This window comes from Hydractinia symbiolongicarpus, chromosome 10, assembly GCF_029227915.1.
Source record: "Hydractinia symbiolongicarpus strain clone_291-10 chromosome 10, HSymV2.1, whole genome shotgun sequence".
Taxonomy (NCBI): Eukaryota; Metazoa; Cnidaria; class Hydrozoa; order Anthoathecata; family Hydractiniidae; genus Hydractinia; species Hydractinia symbiolongicarpus.
Genome location: NC_079884.1, coordinates 22,543,980 through 22,561,741, shown reverse-complemented (window position 1 = coordinate 22,561,741; position 17,762 = coordinate 22,543,980). Strand labels below are relative to the sequence as shown.

General features: G+C 29.8%; 1 protein-coding gene across 2 annotated transcripts; it reads right to left on the bottom strand.

The window, feature by feature from the left end:
- Positions 1 to 16: 16 nt before the first annotated feature.
- On the bottom strand, positions 17 to 17,738 carry LOC130662600 (Na(+)/H(+) exchanger beta-like). Of its 2 annotated transcripts, XM_057461494.1 has the most exons (25): positions 17,389 to 17,738; positions 14,457 to 14,713; positions 13,307 to 13,352; positions 13,103 to 13,144; positions 12,813 to 12,884; positions 12,634 to 12,715; positions 12,436 to 12,463; positions 12,023 to 12,123; positions 11,750 to 11,825; positions 10,333 to 10,400; positions 10,058 to 10,169; positions 9,539 to 9,620; positions 9,026 to 9,121; positions 8,496 to 8,617; positions 7,472 to 7,548; positions 7,067 to 7,198; positions 6,725 to 6,814; positions 5,692 to 5,757; positions 5,457 to 5,566; positions 4,496 to 4,540; positions 3,671 to 3,739; positions 2,417 to 2,472; positions 2,238 to 2,323; positions 1,611 to 1,693; positions 17 to 1,241 (listed from the first exon to the last, which is right to left on the bottom strand). In XM_057461494.1, the coding sequence occupies exons 2-25, from the start codon at positions 14,671 to 14,673 to the stop codon at positions 758 to 760; spliced, it is 2,442 nt and encodes an 813-aa protein (XP_057317477.1). In that variant the 5' UTR covers positions 14,674 to 14,713; positions 17,389 to 17,738; the 3' UTR covers positions 17 to 757. The 2 variants fall into 2 exon arrangements, with proteins under 2 accessions (XP_057317477.1, XP_057317478.1); XM_057461495.1 differs by lacking the exon at positions 17,389 to 17,738 and having other exon boundaries at positions 14,457 to 17,329.
- Positions 17,739 to 17,762: the final 24 nt, after the last annotated feature.

Genomic DNA, 17,762 nt, shown 5'->3' with positions numbered 1-17,762 from the left:
TAATATCTGTAAGTCCAGTGGCCAAATTTCTCTTTTGATAAAATTAATTTTTGTATCATTTTCAAGATAAACGAATTATTTTTATGAATGAAGACAATTATTATACTTCTCAAATATTAAATACAATCATTTTTATATAATTACATACAAGAAAATGCTAATAAAAACAAAATAATTCAAAATAAAAACTATGATAACGAAATTAAAATATTTTTTTTAATTTTTCTTAATCATCTATCCAGTTTAGATCTTTAGATTCGCTTCGATGAAAATTCTAGGGGGTCTCTGTAGCTGATATAGGAAAAAAACCATAGCTGCAAACTCTAACTTAATATTATGTCAACTCAAAATTAATTTTAATAATTTAAATAAATCATATCAAAATATTTTTAACATATAAAAAATTATATATGAAAGAATTGTAAGTCGGAAGAACTTGAGGTGATATGAACCTTTATTGCTATTGAAGAAACTTCTAATCTATAGACGAGACAATTGCTAGAATTTGGTCTAAAAACAACTTCTCTAGAAAAATTAAAACAGAACAACAAAAAAAAAATACAAATTTTACCCTAATTGACTTTATGCCAAAAATAGTGATAGAAAATAACTAATAAAGATAACTATAAAAAAATAACATCTAATAATATACATATAAATAAATCACTTAGAATTCATCACAGTAAACAATTTTTCCACAATATTCAAGAGAAAATTATTATTAAGCACGTTGCATAAAAAAACTTGCGAAATTAACTTAAGGTTCTGATATATCTACCCGTACATCGTCACTTGCTGGCACATCTTCAGCTGAATCCAGTGAAAAAGATCTCCACCGTTTAGCTTCTTGTAAACCCTCCTGATCACGACCTGATAATTTTTTTGGCGCATTGTCTAATATTGGTATGTTTGCATATTGCGTTGAAGAAATAGGTGCATCACAAGAGGCAGGTAAACTTGGTCCATATTCGTCCTCAAAGCTCTTATTTTCAGCTTTGTGCGACACATTAAAATGTATTCCGCCATCTTCGTCATCGCTGTTGCTATCGCTACCATTAATCTCATATTTCGCTTTTACGTCAACTATTGGATTTTCCATTTCCGTCATTTCAGGAAGTGTGTCCATGTCAGGTTTTTGACTGCTTTTCTTTGCGTGTTTATGACGGTGGTGATGACGACGATGATGGTGATGTTTGTTGGAATGTGATGTTGCTTGGCGACGTGTTATCTCCTCACGTTTCCTGACAAAAATATAAATTAGATTAATTTTCGCCAATCATATTTTAATACGTTTAAAAGATCTTTTTTTAACGGTAAGAGTACTAACTTATATTTGTATTCATTTTAAAGAAATTTAATTTTCCAAGCTGTTCGATCAAATAAATTTCATGCCAAAATTGACAAGATCTCAAGATCAAGAAAACAAACTGATAAAAAATTAACATATGCGGTTCACACTGTGTAAAAAAAAAAAAGTTCTTTGAGTGGAAATCTGTACTGGTTCGTTACAGACGAAATATTATGTTTCACTTCCAACATTACTGAAATCAACGTTTAGCGTTAAAATAAAATTGAATTCAATAAAAAAATATAGATATAAAATTTCATACAATTTGAGGTAACGGTCTTCTACTGCTTCTTTCTCGTCCAATGAATCCAAAGTATACTTTCGTTTTGAATATGTTCGCTTTGACTAAACAAAATATACAAGTCTGTTACTAAAGCTAACGACACACAGAGTAGAATTATATCGTTACTTGTCAGAGCGTAATGGTAGTATAAGTGTTCCTTAGTGTTCCATTTCCTTTACAAGGATTGATGAATGTTTGTGATATAAATCGGGTATGAAGACAGTACAAGTTCGCTAACATGGAAGTAATCAAAAATATGGTTAAAGCAACAGTAAAAAAAGATTGATAAAATTTTGTTGTTCGGATTTTGGAACCTTTTGCTTTTCATATAACATATTATGTGAATGAGAAATACCTAATCACTTAACGAAATTGTAATTTTTATTCTTTTTTTATGTACTTCATGCATTTGAAAATAATTCGTGACAACAGCGCTGTTCACAAAGGTTATGATCACAAATTTTCTAGTTTTCTAGTTGGGATTTCCAGAATTTTCCAAGTAATTGGTAAATGTTGGTATTCATGTTTCAAACAAAAAATTCCTTCACAACACAAAATAACTGTAGCTAGAATTATATTAAATTGCTGAGCAGATAAGATGATTACCAATTTCCTTGCTTTTGGAATTAGACCAGTGATACTTCTTTGATTGAAAGCTTCAGAGTTTTCTTCTAGTATGTTCTCTCCATCAGCTAAAAATACGTTTAAAATTGAAAATATTACATAAAAATTGATATCAAATTATAAAAAAACCATTTCAAGTGTTCTACAAAACTATAACCAACCTTTTAATATATTAATATCAATTATTCCACATTCTGGTCCCTTTGCCTCTTGCGCCCTAAAAGTAGTGAAAGTTGCAGGTTATTAACGAATTACAGGAACTGGTGAAAATTGTTCCTGATGCACTAAAATAGTTCCAATAAATTCCAGTGTTGTTTCTTCACTTAATGTGTAACCAACAGAGTAACAACTGTTCTGCTAATAATTTTATTGTTTTTTAGAAAATTACTAATCTCATTACTATAATACGAACTAAGGTTAACTATATAAGGTGGTAGTAACCCTTTTACAATTCGAAAAAAAAATTCTCATTATTAATTACTAAAGTTATTTTCAGTGGGTTGCTGCCCACTTTAGCAATAAGAATTGGTAAAACGAACACTCGTTTTTGTTTAATACTAATGTGTTATGAACATTTCAAGATTAACATTTATATGAGTGGGGGTCAAGTTTTAATCCTATGCATGTTCCTCTTTTAATGTATACATCAGTAAAAATGTAAAACCGAGTTATAAAGTAAAAAAAAAGAACTACACAAGTTAATTGAAAATAGCATTCTGAAAAACTTTGAAACACTAGATCATCACTAGAGAGCACTTATTAATTAAAAATAGCATTCTAAAAAACTTTGAAACACTAGATCATCACTACACAACATTTAATAATTGAAAATAACACTCTAAAAAACTTTGAAACACTAGATCATCACTACACAACATTTAATAATTGAAAATAGCATTCTAAAAACTTTGAAACACTAGATCATCACTACACAACATTTAATAATTGAAAATAGCATTCTAAAAACTTTGAAACACTAGATCATCACTAGACAACATTTAATAATTGAAAATAACTCCCCAAAAAAGCTTGAAACACTAGATCAACACTACACAACATTTAATAATTGAAAATAACACTCTAAAAAACTTTGAAACACGTGATCATCACTACACAACATTTAATAATTAAAAATAGCATTCTAAAAAACTTTGAAACACTAGATCATCACTAGACAACATTTAATAATTGAAAATAGTATTCTAAAAAACTTTGAAACACTAGATCATCACTAGACAACATTTAATAATTGAAAATAGTATTCTAAAAAACTTTGAAACACTAGATCATGACAACAGTTAATAATTGAAAACAGTTTAAGGTGTGTATTCGGAAGAACTGATGTTAAAAATGCAATTTAATATTGGATTACAGGAAATATTTAGACAGATTTAAAAGATTCTATTTAAACTTACTTCAATGCTAACTGCATAGCTATAGAAGGATTTTTCTTTAAGTCGTTGAGTTCAGCTTCGTCATTTTCTCTAAAATAAAACATTGAACATTTTGACCTAATTTTTAGTTTACTTGGATTATCTTACAATTTTACCAATGTATATGTTTTTAAGTGTTACTATTCTACAATCAATCAAAGCAGTTCCTAGTCAAAATATGTGAATACAGGACAGCAATTTTGAAATTCGTCACCAAAAGCAGTTGCATATGTTATTTATATATTAGATTCAGGCTTTTAAACTTGCCAATGTTCAGAGGATATATTCAGAGGATGTAAATTGTCCACAATTTAGAAATGCCGACAAAACTTTGTGTCAATATTTTTGTCTAGGGTTGTAGATATTACATGGACAGGACACATATTGGTAGCAGAAATTAGGTTTGTTGAAATATATACGTCCTGTATAGATGTTATTTATAAATAAAATAAATGTAAAAAAATACAGAACAATCAATCCATTGATAAAAACAACATTTAGCCACTATAAGTTGCCACAATAAAGAGTGGGAAAGAAATATTATGAACAGAAAATCAGAACATACACTAACACATAATTTTAATCCTAAAAGGGGTGTTCTTTTAAAAAAGTATAAACAACTAGCTTTTTTATTTATTACAGAGTAAAAATTCCTGGTCATAAAGTCATAAAGACAAAGACACCTTTTAATATCAAAATGTATTTAAATTGGAACCCTTTAAAAATATTTTTTAGGGCGGCGGTAGTATGAGGCTAAATGTTACATAAACAAAAGAACATAAATTTATCCAATTTAATTAAGATTACCTTGCCAGTATCATTGAAGGGTTGGTAGCATAACATAAAGCATGTCTATAAAAAAGATAAAATTTATTTGCAATTTTATTCATGTTATTATGATTTATGACGCTTCAAAAAGACTGCCATTAGAAGGCCTATTACAGCATTCTGCAAGTTCACTTCAAACCTGAAATAAATAAATAAATATCCCAACCCATCATTGTTTAAACAATGAGTAAATTGACGTTTACGAGGATGTTTTGTATCAAGCTGCCCCACAATAAAACTACAATGACAGCGTTCTGTGCAGGACATATTGTCCATCACGTGAAATGATGTCAAATTAACTAGAATGTCTTTCTCAAATTACTCTTGTAGAAGTTGGAAGTTAAAGGATACCAATCAGTTCTGATGTTGTACTGTGAAATAAGGCTGACGTCAAAAGTACAATCTGAGCTTGCGGGGTCTGTACACTGAGGGTATTTTATTTTACAGCACAACATCACCTGACTGCATCTCATCTGAAAAATAATTTATCTTATGTAAACGAAAAAGTCAAAGCTATTTTCTTTAGGTTAATATTCAAAAGCTATCAAAGTAGAAAAAAAAGGATATTTAATTTTTACACTTAAAACTTTTGACACTCAAATTAAAATCGTTTGATTTTACACTTTGCAAGTTCAAATAAATTCGAATAAGATGGTAGATGAACCACAATTATATTTTTGTATACTACGGAAATTTCGTTTTCACTTGGTTATGTTTTTATGTCATCAATTTAAAAAATGGCTTATAAAACCGATTAGTATGTTACTGTTTTTCTTATATGATTAAGGGAATAATTAAAGTTAAAAGTGGTAAACTTTATAAAGCAATATGTCTAGAGACAATTGCTAAAACCATTTAAATTGACATAAAGGGACACTTTGATCAAAAAACATCAAGATACTATATAATATTCAGACAAAAAAAACAATTTTTTACATACTTAAACGCCATCCTTCTTTCTGCATACACCAAATCTTCATCCAAAAACAAATCAGGATCACGCTCTAACCATTGTCGTAAATATTTGCGATTTAAAAATGCAAGTAAATTCTAAAACCGAGAAAAAAGGAGATAGCAAAACAAGCTACTAATTAATATTAATTTTAAAAAATTTTAATTGAAAACTTGTGCTTTAAAGCAGTTCTTCTAGCCAAATAATATACTTTACTACATACCATAAAATAGCCATTCCTGTGTACACCTATGATATCTTCAACACCTGCCACCATGTAACCAAGCATCTGGAAAGAGAATTAAATGACATAAAGTTTTAAGACACTTCAATTACTCTCAAAATTGCAAAACAATAAAAAATTAAACGTATTTGAATATATTACATAAGATTATTCATTCCAAGTGACCAGGCTAAAAAGTTACTTCGGTTTCCTTAGGGAATGCCTGTCAAAATGTGAACAGAGCTGGAATTTTCAGCCGGGGCCAAACTCCATGTAATTGTAAATTTTGATCAGCCTGGAGATATGCTTACTTTGCAAAATGTGTAATATTTGTTTTTCTCAACTCTCAAATATGCTTTTCTCCCTTAACAGTTTTTGCAGCATCATTAATGAGTTCATTTTGCCTTGATGAATTAGATAAATACTTATCAACCCATATAATTTGTGGTTAAAGACAAAATAAACCCATAAATTGGTTCAATAATAACTTACTAAATACCTTTGTTTATATTAAAAAGCTGCCATTTTTTAAAGTTTCCAGCGTCGAAATTACCGCGCTATGACTGCTAATACATTACTTAATTGATATAAATTTAAGTGTGGGGCGAAACTTCCCATGTAATTAACCCCTTAGTTGTCTTTGTTTTTGCAAAATATTGGGCTGAATTTCGAGTCTTGATTCAATAAGTCAAAAGAAAAACTTTTCAAGTTACTTTTTAAAGCAGCTACGAAATTAAGAGAACCTATGAATACATCAAGAAAGTTAGGCCTGTTACAAAATCCTTTATGACGATTTTATAATTGATAACTTAAAACAAAAAAAGTACACTATTTTAGGTCAAAATCAAATATATTCCAATCAGGCATAAAACTCAGCACGATAAAAAGATCTGCTTCTCTATATTAATAATACCAATTGCTTGCCTGCCATACGGGACCTTATAAGTTGGATATTTTTTTGATGCTTGCCAAGGTGTTTACACAAGCTAAAGACTAGTTCTAAAATATTATGTAATGTTTTTAGTATACTCACCCTGTCATTTAAGGTTTCTGCCATGGATTTCTCTCGCTTCTGTGATCTTCTAACACCCAAAACTTCAACTAACTTTTTGATTGTGGTTCCCTAAAACATTGATTTAGTTATAAAACAAGTATTTTGATCTTGAGAGTCGCCTTTTTTTCTAAACCTAAAGTATATTTTGATGCAAACTATTTTTTTTATAGTTAAATGAGTATTTGTATTCATATGTTATTTTTTGTAGTTAGAATCAACTGTTATATAGCAATGCAAGTTATTGCATCTTATTAAGTATAGCTGAAAATAATAGCTACTACAGTACAATAATTACTGCTTTTCAGTGAGAAAAAGTTATACCTGTATGAACACTGTGAATATAACCACACTTATAGTTGTTGTAACAACGATATTACGAAAGTCACTGACACCAGAAGATTTGATTAAGATAGCCAAACAAAATGCAACAGCTCCACGTAGTCCACCATAACTCTAAATTCAGAATTGATTATATATTTTGTTGGGAATAAAGCTGAAAACATAAGTAAAAAGAGATAGATGAACAGTCGCTTAAACAGGTTTAAGGAATTTGTATAAGGAAGGAGATTTGTTCAAGAAATGGAATTCCTCTGAACTTTTCAACACGTATATTGTATCTTTGGATTTTTGTTAACTTTTGCATCTTTAGCAAAAAGACTGGATTCCAAAATTCTGTGGTTTTTCATTAAACCAAAAAAAACCAGAGTAAAAAATATAAATTCTTACCATGATAAATTGTTCAACTCTCTTTACTTTTGTAAGACGACCAAATCGATTTGCAACACCAGTTAAAAACACAACACCTAAAAAATAAATGTTTTAAGGTTTGGTTATGTATGTATTTTTCCACTATACTTTCAATATTTACTATGTAATACAGGAAAATTAAAATAAATTCTTTTACAACGTAAGAATTTCCCTAAAATCTTAAATCCTAGATTTCAACCCAAAAATAAATATGCAAGTAAAAGGAAAAACAAGTTGTGGCTAAAAGTGATTCTAATTTAAATAAGTGTTTTGTGTGCCTATATTTTTTCATAACAACCAATTCATAATCCTATTATTCTACTATTAATACTATATGTTTTTGAGTAATGAAGGATTATGCTATTATACATATTCCGGACACCAGATTCCCCCTGTCTCATACATCCCATGCATCCTTAGCACAAAGTAGCGATACCAGCTACCATCTTGAACAGGATATAGCTATTGGTATAGGGACTAGTCGTAAGGCCATGAAAAAATCTACAGGAGTTCACCCATCATACAAATTTTCTGCATTGGTATTTAGTTCAATGCTTGTTCACCAGTTAGCACAAAGTAAAGAAATTACTCAGCAGGGTGGGTAAATGAAGGTGCGGTACAAACAAGTATTAATACAAGTGACTAGTCGTTAGTCCACAAAAAAATCATGAGAAGTGGCGTGTCTAACATAATAAAGTCCTTAGATTTTTGTCATACATAACCTGGTCCTCAGATTTTTTTCGTTGTACAAAATCCAGCCTTCTAATTTTTGCCTGTTGTACATAATCCGGTTCTCAGATTTTTGCCTGTGGTACATATTCCGGTCCTCCGATTTTTGCCTGTTTTATCATAGACATTGTTATTTCCCGCTTCCTTAACAGAAAGTAGCAATTTGGCTACCATTTTAAAAAGAATACAACTATTATTATAGGGACGCCAAATCTAGTAAGTACCGTATGAGCATGCTGTCGAAACAAAAGTTGCCATTGTGACGAAGACTCACCTATAGCTCTGTAGATAGTAGTAAAAAGCAATGTAAGACACACAAAGCTGAAATTAAAGTTGTGTTTACTGTGCACCAAAGACACGCCAAGAAACATGAAAATAAGTGATTCACAAGCTGAACTAAAAGAAGAAAAACAAAATCATTATTATTATTACTATTATTTACCCAGAATAGATTATTCAGTTCCTAATAGCACTGTTATTAATTAGGGCCCTGCATTTATTGCTTCCAATTGAGCTACAAAAGGTATGCAAGCACAACAGCTGCTCAATTAGACAACCTCCTAAGATATCAATCCTATTTTCATACTGAACCTTAAGGAGAAAGGATCGATTAAGACTTTTATAGTCTCTGGCATGACTATGGCATGATTTGAATCCAAGACCTTCCGCACAGAAGGCGAACGCTCTACCCGGAGGCCACCAGTCGCCATTTACTTCAAAGTGAAGGTTACAACATTTATTTAATGTAAAATTGAGCATAATAAAAAGAAATTAAAATAGTTTTGAATTATAGTGTATACATACCTTAACAATTTTAAAAAATACTTTATCGTCGTATGTGATTTTCTTGAAACATTTGACTCGACATAGGGTTTCATTACGATACCACAAAACAAGATACTATGAAAGAAGAAATAGATACCAGTAAACAGTGCATTAAATAACATTTTTAAATCTGGTGATTGTATTGCAGAAAACTTAGTAATTGAAGATCCTTGCTTAAGATAAATGGCTGGTTATTCTTTAGATTCTGCGATAATTGATTATGCACTGAGAATAGCAAAAGTAAGTTCTTTAGAAGAGATTTACAATTAACAAAATTAGAAATAATTGCATACTGTTTTCAATAAGGCTAGGATATGACACTTTCTTAAAACATAATGGGAATTTCTGTAAGTAAATATGGTATAGGCAAATCCTTTGTGGGAACAATTCCGTTGAATATTATGTTGAAATTCAAAAGCTTTTCTTATACTCCACACTTAAGCATTCTACCAGCAAACAGAAATTGTTTTGTTTTCAAAGTGTGCTACTCACCTCATGATTCCTGAGAAGTGAAATATTTCAGCTGACAAATATGACATGTATGCCATCAGAAATACTAATGCAGGTTCAATCACTAAAAATGGAATTTGTGTTACAATGAGTCTTCCAATAAGTACTAGTAATATTTACCACTATAAAAAATAAAAAAACTGTTATTTAGTTGATTAAGAAGTAAAGGTGTATACATTGACACAGTGTTTATTCTGTTGACACTGGAACGTAAAATCTGTGCAATAATGCAAAATGATGCCACGTAACATAGCTCGGAAAGAGGCAAGTTATTCTGATTTTTGTACATTATTATGCACTATTGACATTGCGACTGTCCTGCCAAAAATAATTAGCTTAACACATGTAAGTTGTTTAAAGATGGAAAATGTTAAAACTATTAAAGAAACAAACTCATAGGGACTGCACATTATTAAACAACAAATAGAATCGAAATAACAAACTCCTGCTATCATATCTTAAGTGTACCTTTTCTACATTATTTAAAATATACATGCATACCTCGAACATGCTCTGTAAACTTTGTTATAAAGCTTGTTGTTAGTGCAAACACAATACCGATCATTGTACCACCAATCGATACAACAAAAAATGATGCAATAGCCAAACCAACCTGTGGATTAAATTAAATTAAGTACACAAATTAAACACTAGAGATATACAGGAGCACAAGAATGATAACATTAGTTTAAATTGCAGAAAAAAATTGACTACTCACAAAAAAATCACTATAATTGGATTTATCATTGTCTTTTGCATAAAATTATGTTACATACCTGTTTAGCATCTACAGTGCTTTCAACCAAACTTTCAAATGTCCTGTAAAGTACCACAGAAGCAGCATCTGAAATTGAAAACGAAACTTAGAACCACTTCAATAGTCAAATTAAATAAAAAAACATAAAACAAAATTTGCCAGCTTAAGCAGTGTGGATGAGTTTTGTAAGTTTAGTGTGTTCTGACATTGCAGAAAAGATATAAAAATCTCTTATGCACCATATTACAGTCCCATACACATTGTTTTTTCTATTTTGCAATAAGGAACTTGCTTCAGGATTCCATGAAAATTCTGTTAATTGCGTTTTCTATGACACAGCAGGTGCAAATTTGGAACATAGTTACAAGCCAGGATGTAATACTATTCTTTCAGGTGAGACATAACAAGTCAATGTTGTGACGCATGAAATTCTTGGGCATCTTATTATCAGAAGTGTGACAAAACTTGGCCTATCCTAAGTTTTTTGAATTATCCTATCTATGTAACCTAACACTCTTCACAAATTTCAAGAATTTCTTTTATATAAAAACGACAATGTAGTTTTTAAAAATTGAAAACCAGCAAAAACCACTAAATTAAAGCATTTTCCTAAAGAATTAATGTTTTCATCACTGTTTTGTAGATTTTCCAAGCAAACTTTTGTAAACCACAAAATTAATATTTTAAGGTAGTGATATAAACATTATTACAGTCTTGTTATCATTTTCCTTATCACAATGTCATAACTTTAAAATTATTACACTACACCCTGTATTGTGTGTTAATTAGTACCATTTTTTGACACAGTTTGGTACAACGCAATTAGAAGTAGCAAATTTTTAATAACAGATACACTACTTCAAAATCTTAGACATACAAACACGCGATTATGGCATAGGTAAAATAACCAACTTTAAAGCCTCTTAGATTACTGATTAAAATTTGCCATTAAAAGTGAAAGTGGTAATCATGGTAATATCCGTGAATGGTGTAGACCTAATTTTTAACCTTTTTTAAGAGGTGCACAGTTTAGTTATCATTTATTAACGGATGATGTTCTTTTAAGTAACTCTCAAAACTTTGTCACACATAATAGACAATTGTATATACACAGCTATAAATATTTGAAGGATTCATTTATGCTTTTCTCATTAAAAGCAATGTAGCAGATTTAAAATTAATTATGTGTGCTATTTTCATCATGATAACGCATGCTTGCTTCATACGAGGAAGTAGACAGTATTCATCAATAAAGATTAGAATTATTAGTAATATTCATAGGTCATAGCCACACAGGATACACATGTGGATATGTCTCATTCTCCCACACAGTTACTTAATATATGATGACATTAAACTTTAAAGCACACTATAACTATTTCATTTATATATTTTCATTAGCAACGCTACTCATAATGGAAGAAAACAAACCTCACCATTCAAAACTGATTCACCAAACACTAACATGTAAAGTACTTCATGAACATGAACTTCTTCAAACACAGCCAAAACCTGAGATAAAAATTAGGTTTTTTATGACTTCTTTCCCCAACAATATATGTTATTTAAAAGAAGATCCTGATATAGAATATAAGAACCAGTGGTAAATTCTGAGCTCAATGAAGAGTTTAATAAGAAACTGATCTGGTTCACACATACTAAGCATCACAACATTTAGTTCATCTTTGTTACTTTCAATCAATACTTACAGCAACTGGATCAACTGCAGATATGAGAGATCCAAACAGCAGTGCATTTAGGATTGGCAAATCTATTTGACTTACATCAGCAGTCGCCCATAACGAAACACCTACAAATGTGTAGAGAAAAGTCAGTATACAGTGTTGGCTGAACTTTGTTATAAACCTTTTCTGGTCAATTTTACAGGAAAAATATGCCGAAGGCTTTAGGAAATAAATGCATGACATGATGAATTAGATGGTAAACTGCAACATGATATATATGTAGCTTGTAAAAAAACCTTTTATCAATAGAAAAAAAATAGGTGATAAGAAAAAAAGAGGATAAATAACATCAACAAAAAATAGCAACAAAAGAGCAGTACATTATAACAACAACAACAACAACAAAAACAACAAACAACAAAAACAAAAACACCTACCAACGGCAAATGCATTAAACATAGTTCCCTAAACGAGAACCAAAAAATTTTAAGTTAAAAAAAGCCATAGGCTACCTAACAACTATTAACAAAACAACAATGGTTTTTTTATCAAATCACCAATCAGTCTTATTAACACCATCTAAAACTTTTTTAATTAATATTGCATTGAAACTGCTATGGAAATAATATACTCACAAAGACAGCATACAAGAGAATGGTACCAATATTTGAATAGAAAACTTGAGATGGCATAAAGTAGCCTGCATCCAATATGATACTGAAAAAAAATAAATAATTAAAGAATGTAGATGTTGTTGTCCACCTGATATCACGTTTGTTTTGTATTAGGGTATCAATTCATTACAGATACTTACGGAGGTAGCAGATAATTGAAGAATAATTCTGATGAAAGAAAGATTTGTTCATCATCTGTTACATTGAGAGCACTAAGGTGAAAATGTTTCACTTAAAAACCTTTGAAACCTGAAGTTATAATAATTTTGTCAAATACATCATATAGATAAAATACAAAATATAGCTAATAAATGCATATAGATAAAAAATACATATAGGTAATAAATAGTAATATTAAAAAAAAAAAAATGCTAAAGCAGTATTGTATGTGTATTATAGAGACATAAATAAACAAGACATAATAAATTACTTTAAGATAAAACCAATGGGAAGTCCAAGCAAAATCAGCATGCTAAAAAGACAAGTGATATATATGACACATTTTACCAATTTCTTATAAAGTAATCACCAATAGTTGAGGATAAACAAGCAAAAATAAATCCACTATGTGACAGCAAATGCTTGCAGCATTTCAAAATAGAATAGTATTTTAAAAAATCAATGAAAAACAAACCATGATTCAGGTATGGTTGAGGATATCCATTCAGAATGATGAAATACTAAATAAGAGAACGTATAAAATAAAAAAAATACTGTAAACATTCAAGTACAAGCCCAGGGTGCATACACGTTCATAAGCTTTTTATAGTAGGCTTCTATAAGGGCAATAGGTTTATTTAAGGGCTCAATAAAGGAGGGCTTATACAACTTAGAAACAATAGCATTCATTCTGAAAAGAAAATTACAATTAACAAGTCAGTGTCACTTTAATTGTCAAATTTTCCATACCCTTCATCCCCATTTTTTTGCCTTTGTTATGTTTCTTTACATGTGAATGACACGTTTCATTTTTCCTGTATTTTTAGGGTTTATACATGGAAAACATTAGCAATGAATTAAATAATGGGTTTATGCAAGGTGGAGGAAAAGGGAATGAGTGGGGGTTTAAACACAACTGGACTTATATTCACTCATTGAAATTATACAAAGTTAATAAGTAACGCTCTTAGAGGAATTTTTAAAACATTTACTGTTTTGGATGTGGAGTTAATTTTTTTATATTGCTTTGGCTTAACTGTACTTTTAGGCTTTTTTAAAAGGCTATTTATACTGATGCATTCCAGAAACTCACAATAACATCAAATCAACTGCTGAGTTGAGAAGCCAATAACAAAAAAGGTGTATTACAATTTTTTTTGCAATAAAACAAATTCAGCAACGTTAAGTGAGATGAATCAGTTAAAAAAAGGATTAATATTTTTGTTTTTATTAATTTCATATTGATGCATAAACCTTGCAATATTGTAACCAATATGATAAAGGATATACTTTTTTTAGTTCGTTAATACCTTTATTTACATAACAAGATGGCACTTATGTTTGATGTACCATCCTTTTACTAGTAGTAATTCATGATGGGTTTGTTTTACACCTTTTTGTTGACACATTTTTATTTTATAATAGTCATTAGATGCTCTTTATGTACTCATGGAATATTTATGAGCTGTAATTTAATGTAAAACTTAATTTTCTCCTTAACTTAAAACAGAAAATAAAAAAATTGGGCTGTATTAAGTCTAAAAATGTGACACTATCAAAGTTTGGATTTTAAAAAATGAACTGAAAAAAAAAAACAAATCTAGAGAAAGACAAAAAGCACTCACATATTTTCGATATACTTGCAAGCAGCACCCAACAACAAACAACAAAAGGAGTCGCCACATGGTGAATGTCGAACTTAAAAATAACAATCCCCTCGCCTTTTGATGTATGTGATTGATGAGAGGTATTTGTAGAATTTGTAGAGTTTGCAGCCTCAGCAAAACCAACACAAAAAACTACCACAAATAAAAGATATGGCGTGCGAGAATTGAAATCCATTTTTAACTAACACTGACTTTCATCTGTATCTTTATGATTCCTTTAAAAAAAGCGACAATTTTTTTTTTACGTGAAGGGAAGTAATTAACTCTTGTTTCCTAATTACTTAGCATTACGCAGCGCTTTTGTTAATCCTGAAAACTAATTTAGACAACCTTAGACTCATTAAGTTTATTAAAACAGTTAACAAGCTTCTATGTATGTACAAATAATAGTCTGCAAAACAAAATGTGGTGAAGAATTACACTTATCAACCACTTATTATCTCAGACATTAAAGAATTAAACGTTTTGTGAAGGCAAGAGTTTCAGCAACATAAAAGAATTGGAAAGCTAAAAAGCTGATGTGTTTGACACTACCTATTATTTAAATACTTGCTGTTAGCACATAAGAGAAGTTTGCCACCCGCTACTTGCAAATGCCATCTTTGTCTTACAGTCATATGACCTGTATACTTTAGGTTACACACACATACAATGTGGCAACAAAATAAAATAAAATAATATCTAAACATTCGTCACAGAACTAAAAGAAAACGAAAAAGAAAACAGAAAACAAATATCAGTTCAGTTTTAATGAACAAAATTTAGTTTTTAGTTTACTTTTCTAACCATCACTTTATGTAGACCAAAATAGATTAACCCTATATTAATTCTATAGTTCAAAACACTTAATCATATATAATGTTTTGTTTCTTATTTCAGCCAACGTAATTGTAGGCTAAGAAACATAAGTTTAAACTTTACAAGGAACTGTGTTTTTCAAATTACTTACTAGCTAACTAATACTTACTTATTAACTTTTTTCTGAAAATCTGAAGGCTTGTCAAATGTAAATAAGAAAACTCAACGATGCAGCCATGCTCACTTTTACATAACTACATAGGTAAGATCATAACTAACATAATAACCATAATAAAACAAAAGACAAAAACTGTAAATCTTTAATAATGCTTAGACATAAAATGATGAAAGATGAAAATAAATATATATATATACAGATAAAAACACAACTTCTTCTGACTAAAGAGATTTTTCTTCTGACTCAAGAGATTTTTATAAAATATTAATAAAGTAGAGGAATAGAAACAGAAACCATAATTACAGCTTCATAATATTGACGTCATTTGAAAATGTCAACAAACCTGACCAATTATATCTGATGATTGAGAAAGTCTATTTACATAAAATTTAAAAACTTCTTCTCATTAAATACCAAAAAAAGTATGTTATTATCTAGCACAAGTGGTAAGAAAGAAAATGTAGAAACAAGTTATGACAGGAAAAGCATTAATAGAAAAGTTCTGGAAATAGTGCGTATACTGAGAGAGGGGGGAAGGTCTTGATTATAATTAATTAAAAACTTTTTAATTACCATGCAAGTGAAGTTTAACCACAGGAAAAACAATTTTCCAACAGATGTGCTACAGAAGAGCGATTTTACCTTTGTAAATACAGGAAAAAGTCACATAAAGCACTTTAAACATGTGATAATTAAAAACCTTGCAGATTTCTTACAGGGGGGTGTAACACTTACATAAAAACGGTTGCTCTTAACAATGTTGAAGCATAGCTAAATTTTTAAGGTTCATTAATACAGCGACAACTTATAAACTAGTTATGGTCTATAGCTACCAAACTTAATAATATCAACACATCAGTTATTAAATTTCAAATTTAATTAATTGCTTGACAATAGGACATCAACCAACTTGTAATCATTTGATTGAGCTGTTTGTTTAAACAACAAATTAAATTAAAGTGAAGAAACGATGCTAGACAGTAAGATATTCTAGCATTACTTATAAGAAGTGAGAAACAAAACAAACCAAACATAACAAGACAAACTATTTTAGTTTTGATAGTTGTTTTAAAAGTCTTTCCTTAATTAATGCATAGCCATGTATGCTTACTGGAGCCAAAGGAGACAAAGAACAGGGATTACAAAAGGAAAGACCACAGGAAGCACTGCCTTCCTTCAAAAAAACATACAACCATAAAATAATTACTGAGAATAAAAAACAATTTCAATTAGATTGTTTATTACACTTCTAGCAGAAATCATTAGCAGACATTTTTTTTGTTAACCAACATATTAATAAAAATCAAGATGAGCTTTTTTAAAATCAATAAATTTAAAAAAAAATAAAAAAAAATTAATTGTGAGTTTTTTTTAAAAATTCCCATCAATCAATTTTTACTGAACCCAAAATACTTTTAAGAATTAACATACTTTCAGATAATTTTATAAGTTTTTTATTCCATATGCTTACGTAGATGACTGTATAATCGCATTATCCACAACAAATTGAGAATTATTTTAAATTACGAGAAACACTTTCAGTGTTATCATGTAAAATATCTAAAAAATATTTAAAATAAATATATATTTTTGACTACAATTGACTTCCTTCGCACTCCAGTGAACCTGAAATCAGCCTTTTGCATTGTAAAATTGAAAAAATAAATACAAATCAAATGCATAACAAAAGACGAAAGTACAACATAAGCTTCACATGCTGTTTCCAATGATCTGTAATAAGTCAGACACGACGTTTTTTTCTGAATTCTGCACTACAATAAAACCCTGGTTTTTGCGTTATGCAGGTTCGATTAGTATAAATACGTGTCTTGTGACCTCGGACACCAAATTACTCTACCAAAGATTTTTAATAGTAATAAAATGTTGAGTAAAAATATTTTAAGTTTTTCTCACCTTTGTTATGCCAAGACAACCATAGTGGGTAAGGTTTTTTTGACCACTGTGAATGATCACCATTTGTTCAAGGCTCGATATGTGAATAAACAAAAAATAGCTTGTGATACAAATTGAAAAAGCTGGATAGGATAGATTCACAACAAAAAACAGAACACAGCTAAAACAAAATCAACAAAGTATTCAAGCCTTGCAACATTTAAATCCCAACATTTAGTTAGCTTTGAAAAGGAAAACCACTATTGTAGTAATTAAGCTACATGAAAAATTGAAATATTACATAAGTGAGTTATGGTAAATCAATGCATATTGGGCATCTAATTATTTGCTTCTTACCAGATAATAGCAGTTACATAAGTAAAGTTGTAGTTGTC